We start from the raw sequence: 23,807 nt of genomic DNA, 5'->3' as shown, positions 1-23,807 counted from the left end.
AAGCAAATAGTACGTTTAGGGTACTTCAAAAAGCAGCTGCGTCTTGGTAGAGTGCTCGAACGCCAACAAGAGCAATCCGGGGACACGGTCCTGTGCGCTTCTTGGCCGCTCTTGGGCGTCGGCGAAGGCAGCAGCTGATCACCAATGTCACCTCTGAATACGTCAGCACAAGTGAATTCTGTTGTCGCTCCGTTTAGATCTGATACTGGCACAGTGAGAGGTGTGTTTCGTTTTGCAGCGCGGACAACGAATGCGGTTTTATTTCGAGTATATACGTCGTAGAAAAATATTCGGGGATGTTATAACCCAATACCTGACAATAACTGGTGCCTGTTAAGTGCAGAGCACTTTAAAGGCTCGCCTTGTCGTCGTAGCTCGCTCGCTGAACCCAAGAAGAGCCCCACGGCGTTCCGTCGTAGCGGCTGTCGTCGCGGTGTAACCCAGAGGCTTCGAAAGCCAAGCGGTTTATGTAGCCACAAGCGTTCAAAACTCGTAAAGCGCAGGCGCTTGTCATACATCTCCCCGTTGTTTAGCACAGAAAAAAAACAGTAGGTACATTTGAGCCAAAATATACGTAATTAACCGGCAGCGCCCGCGTTAATAGTAAGGGGAAAAAATGACAGTGCAACGCCAGCACGTGCGGCAAGAAAATAAAATAAAAAATGAACAGAACTCCCGCTGCCGCAGTTTCAGGCAGGGGGCGCGAGAGCACTGCGAAGGCGGGAAATTTGAATTGCATTGGGTGGTAGCAGTGAGCGGATAACGGCGCTACAGCCCATAGCGGCGAATCACTGCTCTGCGCTTCCGACAGCTTTCACATTGAGTGGAACGACTTTAATTGTTATGGGAATATAAGGTACACGAAAATGTCAAGTCAATTTCAAAGCTGCGCCTCGTTAAATTGATACGTAGCCACTGACACCTTACAGCAAGAACTGAGGAAAGCCAATGACGCCACGGAAAAATAAATGCTCTGCAAGTCCAGAAGAAACACAATAGCCCGTACGGGAATGAAAAAAAAAAACAATGGAGTGCAACTTTGGAAATGCTAAGCGTTTGTCTTGTAGAGCTCACCAGACGAACTAGATGCGAAATGCACCTCTATTTCGCAAGACATGGGGAGAGGAGGGAAAGCTTAACTAACGTTGTGTACAAATGCGGAGCGAACTCGAGGAATGAACGCTTTAGTAATCACACACACAAGTGACAAGCTGCGCGTTCGCTTTCCTTTTGTTTTTCGACTTTAACGACGAGCTGATCACTCGGCGGGCGCATTTTTTGAAGTATACAGGGTAGACGCAGTTCACAAGCGATAAAAGGGGTTGTAGGAAAAGTGTGGCACCTGAGCCCTCTGATTTCGGTTTGTTCTAATTCTGCAGGCTTCCTGTGTCATATTATGGTGTTTCGAAGACGCGTTTATTCACGGACGCGGATTACTCTATAAGCCCGCCTCCGCGCTGCTCGCGGATGATGTATGAATTTTTGCGAGCGCTGAACTCGCGACAAGACGACACCGCACTAAATTTTTTGTCGTGTGCTGATTCCAGAGTATAATTTTGAATTATCCATCGTACTTCTTTCGTAGGATGTTCGGGAAATTTATGTCAAATTGTCTTGCTTAGGGTAGTGATTAATATCTGAGGTATGATATTAACAAGCATAACTGGCGTGCTGTCAGGCATGAGTGCTCCGCTAGATTATGTAAGCCCACAAAACTGATTCACACCGTAGTGTATAGCCGTAGCATGACCATCTGAGGAAACGCTGCTTACGAAGACACTGTAAGTAAATTTGACAGGAGTGGAATGACAATCAGCTCCATGCATAGGCCTGTTTCGCGATGCCGGTCTGTGACACACACCTGGCGCTCATACAGACCGAATGTACCACACTAAGATCGCGTAAGAAACATTTACACTCTCGTAAATACACCACACTTGCGAACAGAGGGACTTGCTTCAGATAAATATGTATTTCCAATAGATACAAATGGTGAATCTCAGTCGTGAACGTGTCGCAAAAGCAGCGGCGACAGTGGGGAGCGGGCTGGAGGGAGGCCATGGTCTCCCGCGGCTGATTTCGAAACGGGCCGCTAGGGGGATTTCAGAAGCGCCCCTACAGGCAGCGCCCGATGTGTATAGTACGCTCTCCAGATTCGCTGGTCCTCACCTTCACAGATTGGAATGGTTCAAGAATTTTAACCGCACTGCTCCATTCCTTAAAGACGCAGTTGTCCCGAGTATAACCTTTCTTCTTAAAGGGACCCTGCAACTCTTTCCTTCGCGTCTGGAAGCACTGCGAAAGCTACAGTTATCGCCAGCACTTAGCGGCACTACGTGATTTGCTCGTCACACCAGATACGCTTTCAGTTTCGGCTTTTGTTTTTGTGGCTTTATTTTTAAAGTTGCTATAGGACAGCGTTCATTGCTGCAACTCAAGGAAAATTGGCCAACAGCCGCTACATGGCCTCAGTGACGTAATTCGGTCTGTCGAAGGTGGTCAAGACCGGGAAAAAGAGCAAAATCTTTTGAGCGATTTTTCAAGTTATCTGATGTGCATAGAGCAGTAATTTTTGGCTGAGCTACTTTGCGACCCCCTAATCTAAGTACTGGGTGTGTTGGGTGACTACGTTCTGCAAGCATTAAATATTAAAACAAAAAGTTGAAAAAAGTGTTGCAGGGTTCGTTTAATCACGCGGCGCTTTTTACATCGATTTCCAAAAAACCCGTTCACCGTTTTTGATGTTTCGCTTCGGCAGCAAGAATTGGTCCGCCTGCAAGCTCATGGCATTCATCATGGCTGCCATCCTGCTCTCGGCAGTCATAGCGCTGATCACAGGGGGAGGCCAGAAGAACTACCCGTTCGCCCTGACGTCCAAGTTCGGTCACGTGGACGGATTCAGGGTGTTCGTCAAGGGCGGACAGCCGGTCATCCGCTACCTCAGCATCCCGTACGCTGAAACGCCGGTGGGGAAAAAGCGCTTCAGTCCGTCGAAGACGTCCGAACCGCTGCGTGAGTATCAAGCTCGTGATCAGCGCAGCACCCTGTAAGGCTATTGTAAAACAGAACGTTGTATTGTGGAATCCACTACATGACCCGGAATAGCCTACGCGTGGAGTGATTATGAAACGAAGACGACGTCACTCGCCCCCCCCCCCTCCCCCTTCCAGAACACACGCACTCCATAACAAAACAAAAACCAAACCAAAAGAAACTCACAACAGCATACCACGCTGCATGCACCTTTATAAGTACGAGTATAATGAGAAATTCTCGGACTCTCGAGTATTTGCTTTGATCAGAGTTTCGTAACTTTCGGGGCGGGAATTTTACGAACCAGGAGTTTCAGTAATAGTACCTTGGTCTATAACTTGGCACTATCTTTCCTATGCTTGTTGAAATGCGTTGCAAGATACGATGCATGCTCGCACCAGGCATTGTTAGCGAGATTCAGGTCTCGCTATCAGTTTATAAAGGGGCCCTGGAAAAGGTTTTGCCGATACATGGGTGTTCCCATTTTCAAATAAATTAATGTTCTAGTAATCGCCTCCTTCAAGAATTTTGTTAAAGCGATGAGTATTAGGGGAGATATTGCAAATCAAGACATGGCATTTTCGCTCGTGCTGTGATTCTCCCTTGTTTCGTCCCGCTCCTAGCACCGCGCGAGCGTGACTGCCCATGATGCCTCGCTTCTCGGTGACGTCTGCAAGAACATCCAGTTGCATGCGTCGTCTGCTGCTGCGATGTTCTGCACCGCAGCATCGCTTTGTGACGGCGCCGTCCGACTTTCTGCGTTCCGTTTTGTGCCGTTTTTTTTTTATCATTTTGTTTATGGATCATGTAGTCCTCTCACAGTTGGAAAAGCTGACGGACGTAATAGGGCGGGACTGTTACGCTTCCACGCCACCACGCCGAAAAATCGCGCAAAAAGAGAACGACCCAGTCACCGCACGCACGTGTCGACGACTTCTGTTGGCCATAGGAGTCTAGAATATGTGAGCGGATTACTGAAGAATCACCTCAATTTTGTTAAAGTGAGCACGTAGATGCGTTTCTAAGCGGCCTCGGTTTACATATTGCTAATTTGGCCGCTCGTTCGCGCCAAGGTCACTCTTGGTCGTGTTGTGATGGCGCCATACATGCGCGTATACACAGGATTGATTGATTGATTGTAGGGTTTAACGCGCCGACGCAACGCAGGCGATGAGGCGCGCCGTAGTGGAGGGCTTCGGACTAATTTTGACCACCTGGGGACCTTTATCGTGCGCCGAAATCTCGTACACACACGGGCATTTTTGCTTTCCGCCTCCACCAGAAAAGCGGCCGCCGCGGACGGGAATCTAAACCGCGACCTCGTGCTCAGCACCGCAACGCATTAGCCACTGCGCCACCGCGGCAGGTGCGCGCACACAGGAACTGCTAATATTCCACTCCGTTATTCCAATCGGTGCTAAACATTTAAAACCCTAACAAAAAGCAGCAGAAGGGTTGCACGAGTTCCGAGCGGTTATGACTATATAAACCGCTTGTTTTCGAAGCTTGCGTGGAACGCCTAAAAACAAAATTCATGATGATGATGATGATGATAAACAGAGTGGCTAGCGCCATCACGTGGCTAACGTAGCATCTACTTGTGGTTTCGCTTTTGTAGTAGGTTTTTAGGGACGAAGCACGTTAGGGGCTCGGGCTGTCGGCGTCTCCTGCGGTGGCGTCTTGTGTCGTTACGGTAAATCAAGTTGTCAAATGATGGTCAAGAAACAAGTGTAGAATGAATAAAACCGGTTCAAAATAAACTAAAATCATTTAAACTAATTTAAAATACAGGAATAATGAGGATATATTTGCATTTGCATTAATAACAGAAATTTGTTCAATTCTGTCTCAAAATTGCTTTCAAACGCCAGGGTTTCTCCTGTAAAGCATACTTCTTAGCATGCTGCGGCGCATGACACGAAGACAACTTACGGCCAGTCTGTCTCATTTAATTACGTAAATCCGGTTCAATGCAAGGGAGGGGGCCACCGCCTCACCAAGCGCGGGATCGCTCCTCCCACTAGCGCTTCTCCGGCGCCCAATCAGCGCGCACCGTGTGGCAAAAGAGAGACTTACAATCTTTGAATACATTTATATACACTGCATCCTCCTCCCCTCTCTATGTTTCACGTTAGTTCAGATTGCCCGGGATTTTTCGCCTGTACAGCAAACTCCCGTATGTTTCTACGTGTGAGTGCGGTTTTGGGTCGAGACCTAAATTTTGAGGTGCTAGGCCGTCCTGTCGGCATGTAGTCGTGTGTCTCCACTGCTATATATGTGGCATCGGTTCGTCGGTGACCAGTTCTGCTGCCGCCAGAAAATGAAAAGTTGTGGCTTTTCAAGACAAGCTCAGAATTTTGCATGGTATCTCCACCGGCGAAAAAGAAGAATGTCGTCGCCTGGTAGAGTACCCCAGTTAGCACAGTCTCGACAATTTTGAGTGCGATAAAGAGCATCAAGTTCGCAAAAAAGGCGCCCTTTCAGCACACGTTTGGTTCTTGAAATGCGTTAAGCCACCATAAAGTGTCACAAGGCAAAACTGATTAAGTTACGTTTGTTAATAGGGGAGGTAAGTTACCTTGCCTCTTTGTAGCGCCGTGTAGTACCTAAGCTCGCGCGAAAGCAGGAGCCGCAAATCATGCAGTTTTTCGCTGTGAAATAAATCCGCGAAGGGTGGGCTCACCTTCACTGATTTCTAGCATTTTGGCTTCGTTTCCGCTTCATTCGCGCGAGCCTTAACTAAAAACCTGCTTGTGACGAAAACCTCTAAGGAAAAATTGTGACCTTTTGTCAACTTCGTTGCATCCAGACTTCTACTTTGCACATGACGTTAACCAGCCAATCTAGCGATTGCGCTTGTTCATTTAATGTGCTCAAAACGCCTTTCAGGACCGATTTAATGTATAAATAATGACTATAAGCAAGTTAACTCGCCATGAAAACAAGCGGCGCATACAAAGAATGCCAAGAACAGAGCCTTCTTCTGATATCGTATCAGTTTCCCCTTTTATCGATAGGAGAGCAGGCCTCTGATCTTCGGGAACGAGAGGAAGCGCCCTTGCAATGGTAGTGGATAGAACGCACCTCGAGCGCCACGAGAGCGAGAGGTAGTGTCGTTGTCCTAAATGGACACTAAAGTTTCAATAACGTCCTGTTTTGACTGAAAGATCGCACGTTTCTAGCTTTCTCAGCTTCTGCTCAACGGCCAGCGATGCCTTATTTATTAAGAAATAAACAAATCTGGCCTCTATCCTGTTTTGTGTGCGTGTTCGTGTACGTGCGTATGTGTGTGTGTGGAGAGAGAGAGAGAGAGAGAGAGAGAGAGAGAGAGAGAGAGAGAGAGAGAGAGAGAGAGAGAGAGAGAGAGAGAGAGAGAGAGAGAGAGAGAGCCTGAAAGACTCTTCATTGGCTTTCACTTTTGTCGCAGATAACCACAAAGATTCCTCGTTTTAGTGTGGCGGCGGGGAGGCGAACTCGGCCACGATGCCCGCGCTTTATGGGCGGGGCTTTATGACGTCATAGAAGCTTCACAGAAGTGCCCAGGACGTGCTGCCACCTGGGCGCAGGTGTTGAAATTGCATGTGCTGTTGCGTGGCCTTCGCGATTTGCTCCCGGCGGCGCGCCGTGCCGCCGGTAGCCGACCGCGGAGGCCAAGGCTGTCGATCAAATAAGTTGACGCCCGAATCGTTCATTTAGCCTGTACAGCTTGCTTTCTCGGTAATTTGATCAGTAACGTTGACGGTCGGTTTCGACGTGCATTCGACGGCGGTATGGTCTCACGACTGTTACCGCTTGCGGTTGCATATAGGTATGTACACCGGCATTAGCTTTCACGTTCATCCGCGTAAAACTTTCCTCTGCTCTCGCGCACGTATTCGGCTGGCTCAATATCTTCGCCACTGTAACTGCATACCTTGTGTCACGTGCGGGAAATCAACAAGCACCAGTAAAGGCTTGGCTTCGCAGGGCAACTGGAGAACACGTCCGAGCCGAGGATTATCAATTCCAACGACCGAATTCGCCATTGCCCTCAAGACAACTCGCCACTGCTTCCTCAGTGGCTCTCCACGAGTCCCACGGAGGCCGCCGAGAGCTGCCTGTTTCTGAACGTGTGGACACCGGACACGGAGTGCCTGTTTTCCGGACCCGACTGCGGAAGTCGCGCCGTCATTGTGTTCTTCCACGGCGGGGACCTCCGCCACGGCAGAAACAGGTACGCCTCCGTTAGGAATCCGCAGCCTGGAACTCTAAATCGAGTACCCAGACCTAACAAAACACATTGCTAATCCGGGTACTCGGTTGTGCATGTGAACATGCCTCAACCACCGCAGTGGTCTGCGCGTGTTCATGGTAATTCCAGGCCCGCAGCGCACTCACGTTCACAATTTTTTTCGTAATATTTTTCTGCAGTGACCGAATGAAAATTGATTACTGCATTCACATACTAGTTTACGTGCACAAAAATGAATAAAAAAATGAAGAAAGTAACATGAACTCACACCTTCGAGGGTAAAACGCGGCGTGTAAATTTTCTAGCAAACCCAGCCAGCTTCCAGTACGTTTGGCGATGCCATGAGCATGGCCGCTGTTACGGAAACGGGGCGCTCGCCCATGAGGCCTGTGACATCTTTACCGGATGCAACGTGTGCCCTAGCTGTTGCCAGCACTCCATTACGTCGGCGTTATTCGGTCAATCCTAACATCTGGAGCCATTCAGGATCCATTGGGTCTTCGTTGCAGAGACTACGACGGTGCCTTGCTCTCGTCCAAGGCGAACGCAGTCGTGGTCGTACCGAACTACAGGCTGGGCCTCTTGGGCCACACCACTCTCAACGGGTCGGTGACCGTGCCCCTCGGACTGGGCGACCAGCTGACCGCCATCCGTTGGCTGCAAGAGAACGTGGGCTTGTTCGGCGGGAACGCGTCCCGCCTCGTGCTCATGGGACACGGTGCCGGGGCGGCGTCCGTCGGCCACTGGATGCTCACCACACGCCCCGAGCTCACCGCAGTTCGTCGCTTCATAATGATAAGCGGAAGCCCGTACAACAGGCAAGCGCAGCGTCTTTTCGTGTGTTGTTACTGGTGGATGACCAATCGTTGCCGAGTGCTGACTGGTGATCTATAGATCGTACTTTGGCTTCTTCATGAACAGCGCGCAGGAACGGACACAAAGGAGCTCGTGAAAAATGGCCTGCAAAGGAACTGCAAAGGAGAACTGCAAAGGAGAATTCGAACTGCAAAGGAGAAATTGGACAAATGTGTAGTTTCAGACGTGGTTCATCCGAAACTGCGAAGAAAGAAACGAGCTTGATGTAGACTGCGGGATTTATCCTTTGGTGTGCTTGACATCCTCTATAGTTTCTGTGTCCATTTGTCTAAGCATATGCAACCAAATGCGAGAAAACCTGGGCATGAAAATAACATGACAGTTATTAGAACACCTCATTGGCCCCAACAACACTAAATCAGAAACAAGAAACCGATGAACACACCTAGAACAAAGCCATAAAAAATCAGGAAGACATCGCCAGTCAAGTTAAAAATATGTAATTCACGGAAGCATCACCCGACCTTATCCCCCCTTACAGAGGAAGGAAGGAAGGAAGTAAACTTTATTTTCCTGAGCACCCTTAGTCCAGGACGCCGTCTTGGGAAGCCATGGCCATGGCTTCCTCCGCTCTGGACGTCAGCAGGAGCTGTGTCGCAGCGCTGGGGTCAGCCAGACTTGCCTCCCAGGATGCTAGAGTTGGATTCGGGATGGGGGTCAGCTTTGGATGTCGATCACAGGTCCATATTGTGTGGAATATGTTTGGGTAACCTCCGCAGAACGAGCAAGTAGGGGTGCCGGGTAAATTTCGAAAGCGATGTGTGAGATGTTCAGTGGGTAATGTGTTTGTCTGAATCTGTCGGAGGAGGACAGACAGAGGAGAGGCAATCCACGAATTAAAAAAAAAAGTGAATCGGAAGTAAGCTTACTTCCGATTCACTTATTTTTTTTTTGTTTAAGGCTCCTCTAGAGGAGCCTTGCACAAACTACGAACACAGTCCACACCAGGACCGCACCAAATAACAAACAAAATCCTCAGAAACCTAAACTACTCCTCTATCATAACCCTTACAGCCCTCTTCAACCGGTACTGGCCCACGCAAACAATACCCCAAGAATGGAAACATGCAAATGTCACGTTTATACCCAAACCTGGACGCTCAAAATCGAAAATCTGACCAATATCACTAACGTCGTGCCCAGACAACCTACTAGAGCACATAATACATGCGAGACTGATACAATACCTAAACTCCAAATCATACTACCAGCCATGATCGGATTTCAAGAGGGACTCTCCACGCAAGATATACAAATTAAACAATAAATATTACTGCTGCAAATCACTCTGACACGGCAGCATCCTAGCCATAGACCTCCACAAAGAGAGACATAATTACTTTATTGAGGTAAGGAGGCCAGATTCCCCAAGGGGAGAGAGGCAGAAAGGCAGAGGGTAGAAAGGTGGGGAAAAGAGTATAGTTAAGCAAATGTTCACTGTTCTCTTTTCATGCAAAAGCTCGTTGTTTATATGAGGTTCACAGTTCATTCATTTCATTCGACAACGTTAAACACTCAGTGATCCTAAAGAATTTACAAGAAACAAACCCAGGACAAGTAACGTACAGATACTTCCAAAACTTCCTCTCAAATAGGACAGCAACAATATCTGTAGATGTCAAATCAGACGTCATAACTTTACCAGCTAAGGGAACCCCACAAGGGGCCGTATTGTCACCACTCCTCTTCAACCTAGCACTACTAAGCATCCCCAGAGAATTAAACAAAACGCTCACACTGAAATACACTGTCTACGCGGACGACATCACACTATGGATACAAGGAGGCAGCGACGCTCACATAGAGCACACTCTTCAAAAAGGAGCAGAGGCAGTCTCAAAACCTGCAAACGAAGTAGAACTCTGGCCTGAGGAAGCAAGAGAACACACCTCCAGAGATTCACTCTACATTCAGCATCATTAGACACTCATAGCTAAAACGATCGGAATACTAGGATTGCATATACAAGCGAAGCGACTGCTCAAACCCGGAAATTCAATATGGATTAAGAATCTCTCAACACGTGTAAACCAAACGATCTGCCTCATGAAATAATCACCAATCGATGAGCGGGACATAAGGAGCAAGACTGAATTCGCCTGATCCAAGCATTTGTGATCAGCCGAATTACCTACTCGACCTCCCACATTTATCTAAGCCCCTAAGAAATGAAAGCAATAAATACACTAATTAGAAAAGCGTACAAAGCAGCTACGAATACCACGAAGTACAGCTAACGCTAGACTCGACGAGCTGGGTGTATACAAATGCGATGAATTAATAGAAGCCCACTTAACCAATCAAACCATCCGCCTCAACAAAACTCACACAGGTAGACTATACTAAACAGCTCAAAATCAACCCCCCGGCAGCAATAGCTGAGAGAGAGACCATAAATAAGAGACAATCTAACCATAAAACTACCACCGAAACATACGCACTCAGCACATCACCAATACATACGAAAACTTAGGGCACAACACCTACACAAAGATACCTTCCAGACAGGGACGTATGGAAAGGGGGGGGGGGGGGGGGGGGGCTTATGGGGCTTCAACCCCTCCCCCCCCCCCCCCCTAAAAAATTTTCGACCTGTCATGCACGCGACCAAGGCCACCACCTGCGCCGGAAACCAACTTATATGATTTTGTCTAGAAACCCAGGAATCCTGTCCTGAAAGCGCACCTTCTCTCCCTTGGAGGCCCGTTTCCCTACTGGCATGCCTAACTCTTATGCAAGGCCTTCATCCATGGGGTTGTTCTGCGAGCTCGCGCTCCGTGACGCGATGGAGAGTCGCTGCTCAGAACCAACTATAGAGGAGATTCGCGGGTTAAACTGCAGACTTGGCTGCGTCAGTACCGTAATGCAACTACGGGCCGCCGGAAACTAGTGCGATAACGACTTCGGACTTCGTCTCCCCCCCATTCCCTCTGCGTGGTGCGAACTTTAATGCGAATTGGCTGCTACGGCGCCGTTCGCGCGGAAAACGATCTATTACCACAGCTACAAAAATTGATAGTTTGCCGTACGATCGGCGCCACACCAGCGAATTCACAGGTAAATTCGCACTGTGTAGAACCGGTGTTCTTATAAATGTACACTTTGTTATCAGTGGCACCTTTGTTGCCCCGATAAACATATTATCTTTTCGCTTTTTTCCCCACAACTGTAAATTTTGAGGTATTTCTTGTGTCACTAATTTTGGTGCAAGTATCCGCAGTATAAGCTGCTCCTACGCGATATATTGGCATAAAAACAGAGGTGTTAAGATTTGCCCCCAACCTTCGCATGTCTGCAATTTTTTTTTTAATTCTTCGATGACAAAGCGACTATAAAATAAATAAAACGCCCACCCACAAGTTGTCTGTTTCGTGCTTTCCACGTTTAAAATATCCGCTCCGCGTTTTGTAAGTTTACGATTAATCAGTTCTTTAGTTCCATGTTTTTTTGCTTCAATGCTTGTTAAGAATACATGCTCATATTTGTTCCACGTTTACATATTTCTTTAAGTGGTATTTCTTCTTATGTAAACAAAACAGAAAATTAAAAGCAATGATAGCACTTCTGCCACAATTCTCGGAACGTGCGAATAATTTGTTTTATGAAATATTTTATTTTCCTTGTCACTGAAAGTAATTAGTCATGTATGTTCAATGTATAATTGTAAATTTCAGTTAGTACGGTTTAGTTATTAGTTATGTTATTATTTAATAGTTATGTCTTTATATTCTTATTTTTAATTCCTTGAAAAATCATATGGCGGAAGAAGAGGCACTCTCAGCCCCCCCCCCCCCCCCCCCCCCCACCTAGCAAAATTTATACACCCCTGCCTCCAGGTCAAAACGCCCTCTTCGTAGATGCAGCCGAATTCCGACACAAAACAGCATTCCCCATCATTGTAACGAAAGGCACAGACGAACCACCATTGTCCGCAATATCCATCCGTACCAAAAACCCAGCCGAGGCGGAAGAGGCAGTGCACTGCACAGGTAGCACTGACTCAGCGCCCCACGTCCCCCACATATTTCTCAGATTCCAAAACCGCGATTCCAACTTTTGTCCAGGGCAATATTTCATCTCTGGCACTCAAAATTCTTTAGAATAATCCTCGCTCAACCTAGTAGACGTATACTCTGGACGCGTGCCCACGCGGGACATGAAGGGTACAAAACCGCACACCCTCGGGCTCGAGATCTTCCCCTCTGAGCTTGAGTGGCACACTGGCACCCCACCCATCCCAAAGGGCAAGGTCGGCCGGAGACAGTCTCCTCAACTATACAGACATTACGGAACATTACCACCTCTCCCGCCGAAAGCTAGCACCTCCACACTCGGGACTCTGCGCACTCGGGACTATAGAGCTCTGCGCAGGCCTAATTTTAAGGCCCAGGCCCGGCCCGAGCCCGCTTTATGAAGCCAGACCCGGGCCCGTAACACATAGGCCGCACCCGGCCCGGGCCCGGATGTTTATAAGTGAGCCTGGCCCGGGCCCTGCTATTTATTTGCAGGCCTTGTGAGGGCTCGCGTGTGCGTGACCAGTTCCGGGCTTAGGCGCTGAAGGAAATTTTGGTCGAGTGTCTTCGTAGTGGGCAATCAGGCGGAAAATTTAGAATGCACAGCACGGAATGGATTGAAATGTAAAAATTTAGTGTTAAGTAGTGCACTCTTCAGTTCACGTCACATCGGAGTATAGCTTGTATTCTTACATCAGAGACACCGTCGCCTTCGATGACCAGGTTTTTAGCAACGTCACATGGTTGCCTCAATCACAACTTGGTATGCTGGAATTTTTGGTGCCGCGTTTCAATCCACGAGTGTGTACGTGCATTGAAATGTTTTACCTGCAGTGGTTGCGCAGCGGTGCTGATAGCGCGCGAGCTCTACTCCCGGCTACGGCAGCAGCATTTCAATAGGCTACATGTAAAACACACGTGTACATGGATATAGTTTTCCGAATTAATCCCTTCCCCGCTACGGCCATCCTTGTTATCGCATCTTTGATACATTATACCCCAAAATATAAAATGTTGATGGAGTACATGAAATGTGGGAATAAACCCAGAATGTTCCTTTTAATGCAATTTTCGACATTTACGTCGGAAATATTACCGCCAGGCCTATGAATTCAAGCCTGAGCCGGGCCCGGGCCCACGACTTCGAGGCCTGAGCCCGCCGATAAACGCTTCGGGCGGCCCGGCCTGGCCCACAGGACGGACCGGGCCCCGGCTTTCGGTTCAGCCCGGGCCCGTGCAGTGCTCTACCCACAACAGATCAAGAGCAAGCCTGGCCCTGCACAAGCCTGCTCAACTGCTTGGCCCAGCCCAAGCCCCATCCCCGAACTGCATCCTCTGCACTGCCCCAGCCACCCTATCCCACATAATTTGGGCGTGCCCCCGAAATCTCTATCCCCGAATCACCACGGCTTGGAAGTGGAGAGAAGCACTGATAGGAGTAAGGAGCAAGGGAAGAATAAATTTAAGGACGGAGAAAACGAAGGTTTGTCAAACGAAAGTTACCGAAAGTGCTTTCAGCACGAGTCAAGGCGCACGAGTACACAGAGGACGCTCAAAGCAATGAAAACGAGGCAATTTGCATGGAAGTGGTAAATGATAGCCTTGCTACGATAGTCAGTCCCAGCAAAGAAATCAAATTCCTGTCACAGGCAGCTTCTGGCGGCACTGTTTGCAGCACCTCCATGTGTTGACGCGAACGCCAGCGTAACTGCGCTGACAGGTGGTCTTTGACGCTGATCTTTAAGCATGCAACTACTTTACACGATAACGGTGTCTGTACCGTGAGTGATGTGGAAGCGTTGTCTGAAATTAGTATTCGGCTTCATGAAGATGAGGAATTTTACGGCCTTGCCTATACTGGCGACGACGTCAAGCTTAGTCCTGCTATCGTAATCGGGCTTATATAGCTGCAGGCAGGTTATATTGTGGAAAAATGGGCTAATATTCACATAAACGTGTGCCAATTATTTTAAGGCGCATGTACTTTTATTTTTGCAATATCTTAAATAGTTTGAGTGTGTTCAGTGCAAACGTTGGCCAGAAGCCGCTGGAAAAACGTGTGCATTTCTATGCCGGCTGCCTTTCGCCTGGAAGACGTCCCAAGTGGCGCACTATGTGCGCATTCGATCGCACAGCTCGGTCCCCTTTAATAGCTGTCGTGGTCGCTGATGCCTGAAAGAGGAAGTTCTCCGGGTGAGGGTAGTCCTCCGGGTAGAGTAAGCACTGACACATGTGGCGTCCGAGTGCTATACAGGGTGGTGTGGCGATAATTGGAACACTCCAAAAATTTTTCCTGAGCTAACCGCCACTCTGTTCGCGCTCAAACTTCACACGAAGGTCGAATTTTGTGGTCTGTTTTGTTTGACACCGGGAATAACGACTGAAAATAAATAAAAACGATTTTCGCCATGGGAAAATTGGGGCTGCTTTGGACGCGCGAGCCAGCGCAAGTTGATCTTGCAACGACGGCGCCAACTGGTGTATGCAGAGCGAAACGCACGTTTGAGATTCACGGTAGGAAGGAGCCAAATGGTGCAGACGATCAGAAAATGCACTTAAGAAGGAGGCAAATGAGCTAGCAGACGATCAGAAAACCCACTTTCACATTTTCTGATCGTCTGCTACACCATTGGGCTCCTCCCTACCATGAATCCTAAACGTGCGTTTCGCTCTGAATACACCAGTTGGCGCCGCCGTTCCAAGATCAACTTGCGGTGGCTCGCACGTCCAAATCAGCCGCCGTTTTCCCATAGACGAAAATTGTTTTTATTTATTTTCAGAATAACCAGGTAAGTACAGTCGTTGTTCCCGGTGTCAAACAAAATAGACCGCAAAATGCGGCCTCGTGTGAAGTTTGAGCGCGAACAGAGAGGCGGTTCGTTCAGGAAAATTTTTAAAAGTTTTCCAGTTATCGTTGCACCACCCTGTACACCCAGGCTATTGCCGTGACATTGCCACTTTTGAAGGCAACTCCGCTCGCAACGCAGGTACGTGAAGCACCCACACGTGGTCGTAAGGGACATGCGCACCCTCGCCCGCCGCCTGCAGTGCGAGGGCTACGACGACGACGCGTCCGTGGAACACATGCTGCCGTGTCTGAGGAAGGTTCCGAGCGCAACCCTCGTGCCCCGCACCAGTGGCCTCCACGGTGACATGCTCGAGCGCTCCACGAGCATGGACGAAGACCCCCCCGGCACAGACGTCCCTGTCAGGGGGAAATCGCTGCCCAGGGCTCTGCTTTTTGGCACCGTCACCGACGAAGGCTTCCACGTCGCGAACCGTCTCGGCGAGCACCCGCACGCGGCGGCACGGAACTGGCTGAAGGACCAGGACATAGGCAACGTCTCGGCATTCCTTGAAGAATACGAGGCAAGCGCTGCGCTCCCTAATCTTCAGAAGCTCATATGTGATATAGGGGTTGCCTCATTCGCTATGTCCACCCCTCGATAGCAAATTAGCGCGCAGTTTTGTTAGGGGCGCTAACGATATTCCCAATGCCATCGCATGCGCAAAAATCTTGACTTCTACCTTGAACAAGGCCGTGAACAACACTAGTTGCCAAAAGGTGACCGAGTGAAAGATACAATTTATTGCGGTATGCTGTCGGAGCCGTGTAAATCGAGCTTTTCTTGAAACACACACACACAAGCGCGGGAGCACGTAAACGAAGATGCACGAATTGCACTGGTTCCTGCATACATTTATAGAAAAGACACGCATGTAGTTTCTGCTAGAACTGCCGCTGAGATACGTGAGCAGTATACTAACAGAGCACCACAAAAAATTAGCAGTGGCTTAGCTCGGCTATGCCAGGATATACGTAGCGTGAGCTAAGGTTCAGCTGGTTATTCTCAGCTTTCCTGGTTGTCTAGGATTAGCTCGATTATCATGCTTACTGCTGCTTCAATGACACGCACACGGTATACGCATTATGTGACACATGTATATTTATCAAACGGCTCCGGCCCAGCGTCAGCAATCGCCCCAGAGCTAAGCTGGTTACAAAGGCGCACGCCAGTGTTGCTGCGACGCACGAGCCATCGGTTCCACACCCGGCCACCCCTCGCATGATCATCAAGCGGACCGGGCCGCCACGTCCGGAACGGAGGTCGGCGAAGACGCTGGGCGCGTAGGGTGTGTGAGAGATGCCGGGCAATGAGCAACGTTCTGTGCGCCGTGTGACGTCACTGTTCCTCGCGCATGCGCACCACGGCTCTCCAGGAGCCACGCGAAACTGCTCAACCTCGGCCAGTGTAGCTCACGCTATACAAAAACCACGCTGGTTGGCTTAACTAAAATCCCGCAGCCTTATTATTCATGCTATCGCTTGTGGCCCTTTTTTTCCCGCGACGGCACATGGTCGCCGCGGAGTGCAGTCGTTAGTAAAGACAATGTGCTCCGAGGCACGAGGTGGCGGATTCGACTCCGTCGCGAATAAGAAGTCCGCCCAAAAACGCCAGCGTGTGCGTTGTTCGGCTAGTTTTGATGTAAATTCAATGGCATTGGTGCCTTTAGAGGCGAATACCTTAACTGCCCCGTTCTGCGTAAAACCGCCGTTTTTGTTGTAGTAGTTGCCCGGTCAAGAAAATGACCGCTGTTGTAAAAAATAAATCAGACACATGTGTGATCCGATGGGATTCGAATCCGGGCCTTCACAGTAGGGGTCCAATACGCTACCACTGCGCTTTCTCTTTTAAAGGGAGACTGAAGTGAATTTGTGAAGCTCCCGGTTTTGCTTGCACTGCGTAGACTGGCTCAAATTAACACACTTTTCATTGTTTATCCGGTTGATAAGTCGGTAATTATTTTACAAAGCGCGAAAGAAGAAAATTGGCCGCGTGTCTGCTCCTTTCGTTGCAAATGCCGTGAAAAGACGAGTCTTTATCGGCTTTTGCGAAGTAAATGCCTCCCTTCGCTTTCCCACTCACCTCTCATGTTGTCCCTCTTGCGTCGCGCTCCTCCCAAGGTAAAGACGCCAAAGGTTTGCTTAAACCATTTTAAATTTCCCGCGTTCCACTGCTCCAAACCCGGCGTCTCGATGCGAACGCTGCCGTACGGCGAAGACGCGCGTTAATCGATGCGCCCTACTTCAACGTTTATAGAACCGCGTTTCCCTACTCCACGTGCGTTGCAAGCAGAACGTGGAACCTATATAGTGGAAGCTTGCGTAGCTGTTGCCGGTTGCTTTCTTAAAATAGCGCCAGAAGCTATAGTGGCGCGGGCGACAGCAGGCGACGGCGGAGTGAATTCTTTTTCTGCAATTGATGAAGTATTTAATTTCGAAAAAGTCAAGCATGTTTGAATTTTTATAAAGGAACGCTGCAAATATCACTTCTGCATTGATTTGTTGTCTCATATTTGCGTAATGTCTTGTTCTTCTTTAACAATGTTGAGAAGTATGAACATTACACCGGACATAGACGGGTAGATTTAGCTGTGACTATATAAGACTATTACGCAGGCATTGTTTTGCTTTGGCCGGGTGGCTGAATCGAGTCACAGACAGACAGACGGACAGACATACAGACACACAGACATACAGACAGACCAAAATTTCTGGGTTTAAGGAGCCCAAGAAAGACTATCGTCTTTAAAAAACTACCATGCGCGGTCTGTGGCGGCCGCACCAACTAAAGGCTGTCACGGCAGGAGGAGATGCACCTTGATTGGACGATGTCCAAGGTTAGCATTCAAAGAAGTTTCGGTTTCGGTACTGTAAAACAACATGCTTGAAATCCGACGTTATCGTTGGATGGACATTCTCGATATCTCAGTAATCGTCGTACCGCGCTTCTGCCATGTTGTCGGCTGTGAAATGCCTAAGATAAGCCTCCCAGGACGGTTTTGAATCGTAGCAATCGCTAGCCGAGGCCTACGCAGTGGATGAACGCCCTCGCGTCACCGCAGACGCTCAAATGCCATGCGCTTTTCCCCCATATTTGGAGCTTGCCTCACTCATGCCTGTATCGTAAAAAGCGTGTTCGCACCAGGCCAAGGGTCTGTTGATTCTGGCCTGTGCCCACTGCCCGCAAAGAGTCGGTGCTTATGGCTACAGCACGCCAACGAGAACTCGCTAGCGCGTCAGTGTCAGCCTGCGCGCGTTCTGTGAACTAGTTCGAGGAGCAGTTAACGTTACGGCCCAAAAGTGGTGAACTCAGTATAGAAAACATCGGTCGAAAACGAAAAAGTCAACTTTAAAAAAAGAGCACCCTTGCGGATTCGAACCTGTGACTTGCAAAGTAACATACATAGCGCTCCAAACCACTCGGTCACGGGCCAGCGCTGCGTTGGAAATATAAGGTATATAATGTATAACCAGTTTCCACTTTTATTTAGTTTTAGCATTTCAAGCAGCTTAGGTGACTATTTGTTGTATAGCGCTCGTGCAGTAAGCGTCCCCCAAATTTCCACAATATCTCAAGTCTAGCAATTGCATTTCTTAGATGGAAAAGCGTTCTCAGATGTGTGGTCGTGCTGCTGACCGCTGTGCTTGTTTTCCCAGCGCAAAAAAGTGCTTTGTGCTCTCTAGTTTTACGCTGTACGGTAAAAATATCAGTTGATTTTATTTCCTTTGTACCTATATTGACTTCGCTGACTCTTCTCCCGCCTTCAAGTGGCCTCAGATTTTCCTACTAGCGTACCAGTCAGCGAAGCGTCGCATGTGCGCTTGTGCAGCGCTTGTGTGGAGCGACCTTGACTTGGAGTTAGATGCAGTGTACAAACTAACAAAGTAAAGAAAGGCACATTCTTTCATTCACAAACGTGTCGTGGCTTCGTTTCAACTGAGCGAACGAATTGCGACGACCCGTTGGCGGCCGGCGGACTAAACACTGGGCCGACTGACTCTGCCGAAAGGTCGGCGAGCCGTGCAGTAGCTCAGTCAAGCCAAGTCATCTCCTTCTGACGTCCCACAAAAACGCCACAGAAAATGGGCGAGGATGCAGAGAGGAGAACAGCATTCTCGAATTGATTTTTCTACTAAATAAATTCGCGTAAACGCGCTCAGAATGGTCGAAACAAGGCCTATGGACTCCGGACTAGAATTTGCGCTAGTAATCCCGCAATGTTTACAAATCGCTTCAGTGTCCCTTTAAGTGCAGAACACTTAAAGGGCTCGCCTTATCGTCGTAGTTCGCTCGCTGGACCCAATTGTAGAGCCACACGGCGTTCCGTCGTAGCGGCTGTCGTCGCGGCGTAACCCAGAAGCTTCGAAAGCCAAGCGGTTTATATGGTCATAAGCGTTCGAAACTAGTGCCCCGCTGGCGCTTGTCATACATCTCCCCGTTGTTTATCGCCAAGAAAATTGCACGTACATTTCAGGCAAAATATACGTAATTAACCGGCAGCGCCCGCGTTAATTTAGTTAGGAACGCTCGTTGGGCTGGTGTTTACGATAGTAAGCGAAAAAAAAAGTGGCAGTGCAACGCCGGCACGTGCGAAAGGAAAAGTAAGCACAAGAAGAACAGAACTTCCGCTGGCGCTCTTTCACTCAGGGGGCGCGCGAGCACTGCGAAGGTGGGAAATTTGAATTGCATTGGGTGGTAGCAGTGAGCAGATAACAGCGCTACAGCCCATTATGGGGAATCACTGCTCTTCACTTCCGACAGCTTTTACATTGAGTGGAACGGCATTATTTTGTTTTTAAAACGAAACTGTTTTATTCCTGGACACTCACAGATTTCGCTGACGTCACATTCGTTACGGAAATAACGCCAGTACAACGAAGCAAGCGGCCTGTAAAGGGTGCACCCCTGCACACGGTGTCTTCTTGCGGGGAAGCAACCTTTAGTAATAAAAAGCGCGTTATACTTAGGATTGTTCGTTTTCGGGTTTTATATTTTAGCATGAAAGTGTTTTATGCCGGGATACACCAAGATTTCACCGACGTCATATCCGTCACGGAAATGATGCCAGTACACCTTTGCAGAAGCGACCCACCAGCAGGACGTCGCTCGCCAAGCACACCCACAAGACAGCCGCCGGCCCGCAAATCATGCTCAGCTGCAGATTTCGTTGCACATTTCACAGAGGAATCAACCAGAGTTTTTTTTTTATTATTGTCTGCGCTATCTCCACAAGTTGCCGGCGGTGCAACAAAAGTTAAAGGAGTCGGAGCCGCGTGACACGTGGACATGCCAGAACGTGAGTAGAACAGGCGGGTCCCCGCCGATTCTGCGGATGCTGTGGCGTGTGTCACACGTTTGCCTGTTGAAGTATTTCGCGCCAAACGGAGAAATGGGAAAGGGACGCAAATGCGATGTAGCAGTGAAAAAGTCTGACAAGTATCGTAAGGATTTCGCCTTCAAAGCGAGTAAGCAGACATAAGCGCCCAAGAAACCGATTCTAACAAGCGCAAAGCTGATCCCACGTTCCCCTGGCGGAATGCAGCGGGAGCTCGGAAGCGCCAACTCGACGGCGGTTTGGAGCAAGGTGTTCGCGGACGTCAAGTACGACTGCCCAGCGCTCCGCTTCGCCGCGCGGATGGTGCGCAACGAGGTGGACGTGCACCGCTTCGTGCTCGACGCGCGGCCCTCGTTCGAAGAGCCGACGATCCACGGCGGCGCGGGCCACTACGCCACCGTCCGTCTCCTACTCAGCGATCTGAGCACGCTGAGACCCAGCAAGACCGACCTCGCCCTTCACGAGCTCCTGGTCAACATGGTCGCCTCATTCGCTAACTCTGGGCAAGTGAACTGAACTCCCTTGGCGCTCATTAGTGCGCCCTATACAAATATATGGTATGGTCGGCTATGTAAAATAGTGTTTATGGTTGGCTTTAGCTATTCGGTCCAACTATCTACAGTTGTTTATATGGCTGTCTCCAGAGCTTTCCTTATCGACATCTTTATATGTAATATCCTTAGCTTCTTCTATGGTTGCAGCAATAGCAATAGCCGTTTCTATGGGCTTCTTTAGCTCTACTTGTCGACACCCCTAAGGGTGTATTTAGCTGGCCGTATCACTGGTCCTCCACAAAAATTTATTGCTTTTTTATAGCTGAAGAAGAAATTATTACAGACACCATGTCAATTAGTCTTCTTTAGACAGTAGGTCGTATCCCTGCCCTTGGAATCTTATGGATCTCTAGAGCTTCTTCTGTGGCACTTCTTCGGATGTGTGCCTAGATGCGTTTTGTCATAAATGCCTCACTCAGGCAACAAAGGAAGGAGGGGGTGATGAATGGAAACACTTCGGCAAAACTTCAAAAGCCGCTGATTGTAGCACAGTTAATGGTAAAGCATTATGCGAAGGTTGCCGGCTCGATTTACGCTTATGGAACATTGCTAACCTTTTCTAGAATTTCATTTAGTCTTCCCTTTATCACAAAAAGACGATCGTACATAATTCAGCCATTAAGAGCTCTTTGAACCAGCCAAATTGCAATGGCGATAAGGACTGCAACTATCTTTGAAATGTGTTCGTATACGTCTCGAGGAATCCATTGTCCATGCACATATTTCTGTTCTGTATATAGTATACACACACAGGCATACACATCGGCTGTAGCAAACAAAGTACAAACTTTGGTTGGTCACGCTTCATTTTAGTGACACATATTCTTTTTATAACGAAACCGAAACCGTCAGAGACGCGCGCGATACGTACTGTAACGAAGGAAAAATGCCTGACGTCCAAAACTCCAAAAGTGGAAAAGGCCCTTTCGTGCGTGGACACTGTGGAAAGCTTAAGATGCTCAGTGCTGTGAAAAGCCACCAGACGAAGATCACATCCTTCTTCAAATAAATAAGAACGCAGGCCTGTTTTGTCCAACGAACTTTGTTCCGTTGTAAATTCACGTTCTCGTGATTTAGTTTGAAATGCCACAAGGAGACAGGTAAGGATTGCCTGGCTTATAGTGGGTTGGAAGCCTAGAATAGTGCGTTTTTGTATATAGGATTAGTGCGCGAGCCAGATTGCCAATTTGACAGAGACGATTTTTATCTCTGTTACAACGAATATCGGGTATAACTTATAACGAAATTCGACAGTATATATATATATATACACGGGAAGCAGAAAAGAAAAATGGCACTGGCACATAGCTACAGGATATCCACGCCGACGACGATGAAGCAGTGTGTGCACGGGCTCAGCTCAAGCTGTCATGGCCGCTTGTACATAGTTCATTCACGTAAATACATCGCTGCTCCATCGTCCAATATTCGTCTCATCTTTACCTTGCTACCACGTAACATTTTGGTGGAGGGTGCGGTCTTCGTCCCCGTACTGGTTCCCCAGCTTCATCGCGTCTCGGCTTCTGAAGTGATCGCCTCGAAGCTCTCGGATCGCGTCGGCCGCCCCAGCCCCGGTGAGCCATGGACGCGCCCAATCCCCAGCCCCGTATTCTCAGTATTCCCCGTATTCCCCACATTCCCCAGCGCCGTATTCTCCGCTTTGCTTTCCGGGGTTTTCTTGACTGCCAACCCTTATTTCTGTCTTAATTCAACGAGCCCCTCATTTCCCATTCTGATTCGCTAATGCATAGGGCCTCTGTTCTGGCAGTCTTGGTGCCATAGGGAGCTAAAGAGGGTTCAACGCTGGTCGACCACTCTCGACATGTCGTAGAAACTTGGGTCACGGCCCGGAGGTTAAAAACAAGGTCGCCTTCACCCAGAGTAGTCCGAGTGACGCTGGCTACCACCCCCAAGCGCAGGAAACAAAAATACCTTAACATAAACACCCCAGAAAGTGGAGGGGAAAATATCCCCGCCGGTAGCCTAGTGGTAATCGCACCAGACGCGTATTCTGGAGGTTGTGGGTTCGGATCCCACCCGGCGGGCATTTTTTCTCCACTTTCTTTCTATCTTTCCAAATTCTTTATCTGTTTCGATGACCTACCTCATTCTCGCCTTTGCTTCCCGAGGTTTTCTTGCACTGCCCTGCCAACCCTTATATATATATATATATATATATATATATATATATATATATATATATATATATATATATATATATATATATATATATATATATATATATATATATATATATATATATATATATATATATATATATATAAGGCAAGAAAACTTTAAACAAGGTATCGACCACGATTGTTGCCAACGTTTCAGCAAAGAGACTGAGTGTGCGTGCGCGCGTGCGCGCTTGCGTGTGAGCGTTAGTGTGTGTGTGTGTGTGTGTGTGTCCCTCGTCTGCTTTTCCAAGTCTTCAGATGCATCAACTAACCCAGCTAACTGTTTGGTTGAATATCGCTTATACGGTCCCAAATTATGTGTTCACAGGCAATTGCCGGAGATTCCAGGCGGCGAGGCCTGGCCTCCTTTCGGCGTGCTCCACAAGGCGGCCGTAAGAATCAACGAGAACGGACTACATACAATATCCGTGGACCGGGACCCATGCATGCACATACGTGCCCACGACGGCACTGGAAGCAACATGCCGTCCGCTCCAAAGCAAACCGTACAACTATCGGCTTTTTAGAACAGGCGCGAACCATTTAATCGGCAGCGCATTAAATATATTTCGCAATCACAACCACGCTTTCCGCTCACAGCGCTAATTGGCGCAACCAGAGTTGCAAACATTTACGGCAGTGTCCTCGGCATGGATGATGGAAACACCACCACCGTTGCAGATGATGGTCCGTGACAGTACAGCGGGCTCCAAGGCGTCTGGCAAGCGTGCCCATGTAG

At 48.6% G+C, this 23,807-nt stretch overlaps 1 protein-coding gene across 1 annotated transcript; it reads left to right on the top strand.

Annotated features, from left to right (window-relative positions):
- The first annotated feature begins 2,773 nt into the window (after positions 1-2,773).
- LOC144175230 (uncharacterized) lies at positions 2,774-23,689 on the top strand. The gene is made up of 7 exons (XM_077704335.1): positions 2,774-3,012; positions 7,000-7,246; positions 15,141-15,582; positions 20,542-20,841; positions 22,393-22,462; positions 22,533-22,536; positions 23,397-23,689. The coding sequence occupies exons 1-7, from the start codon at positions 2,784-2,786 to the stop codon at positions 23,593-23,595; spliced, it is 1,491 nt and encodes a 496-aa protein (XP_077560461.1). The 5' UTR covers positions 2,774-2,783; the 3' UTR covers positions 23,596-23,689.
- Positions 23,690-23,807: the final 118 nt, after the last annotated feature.

Source organism: Haemaphysalis longicornis, unplaced genomic scaffold (genome assembly GCF_048455015.1).
Source record: "Haemaphysalis longicornis isolate Haplotype H1 unplaced genomic scaffold, Haemaphysalis longicornis Haplotype H1 scaffold_3, whole genome shotgun sequence".
NCBI lineage: Eukaryota > Metazoa > Arthropoda > Arachnida > Ixodida > Ixodidae > Haemaphysalis > Haemaphysalis longicornis.
The sequence above is the reverse complement of the archived record's forward strand: the minus strand, read 5'-3'. Positions and strand labels throughout refer to the sequence as shown.

Bases quoted from the DNA above. Each gene is read 5' to 3' on its own strand.
- LOC144175230 (XM_077704335.1), top strand. From the start codon at position 2,784: ATGGCATTCATCATGGCTGCCATCCTGCTCTCGGCAGTCATAGCGCTG. The intron at 3,013-6,999 runs GTGAGTATCAAG...TTGGCTTCGCAG, and splicing joins GAAGACGTCCGAACCGCTGC to GGCAACTGGAGAACACGTCC. The intron at 7,247-15,140 runs GTACGCCTCCGT...CTCGCAACGCAG, and splicing joins CTCCGCCACGGCAGAAACAG to GTACGTGAAGCACCCACACG.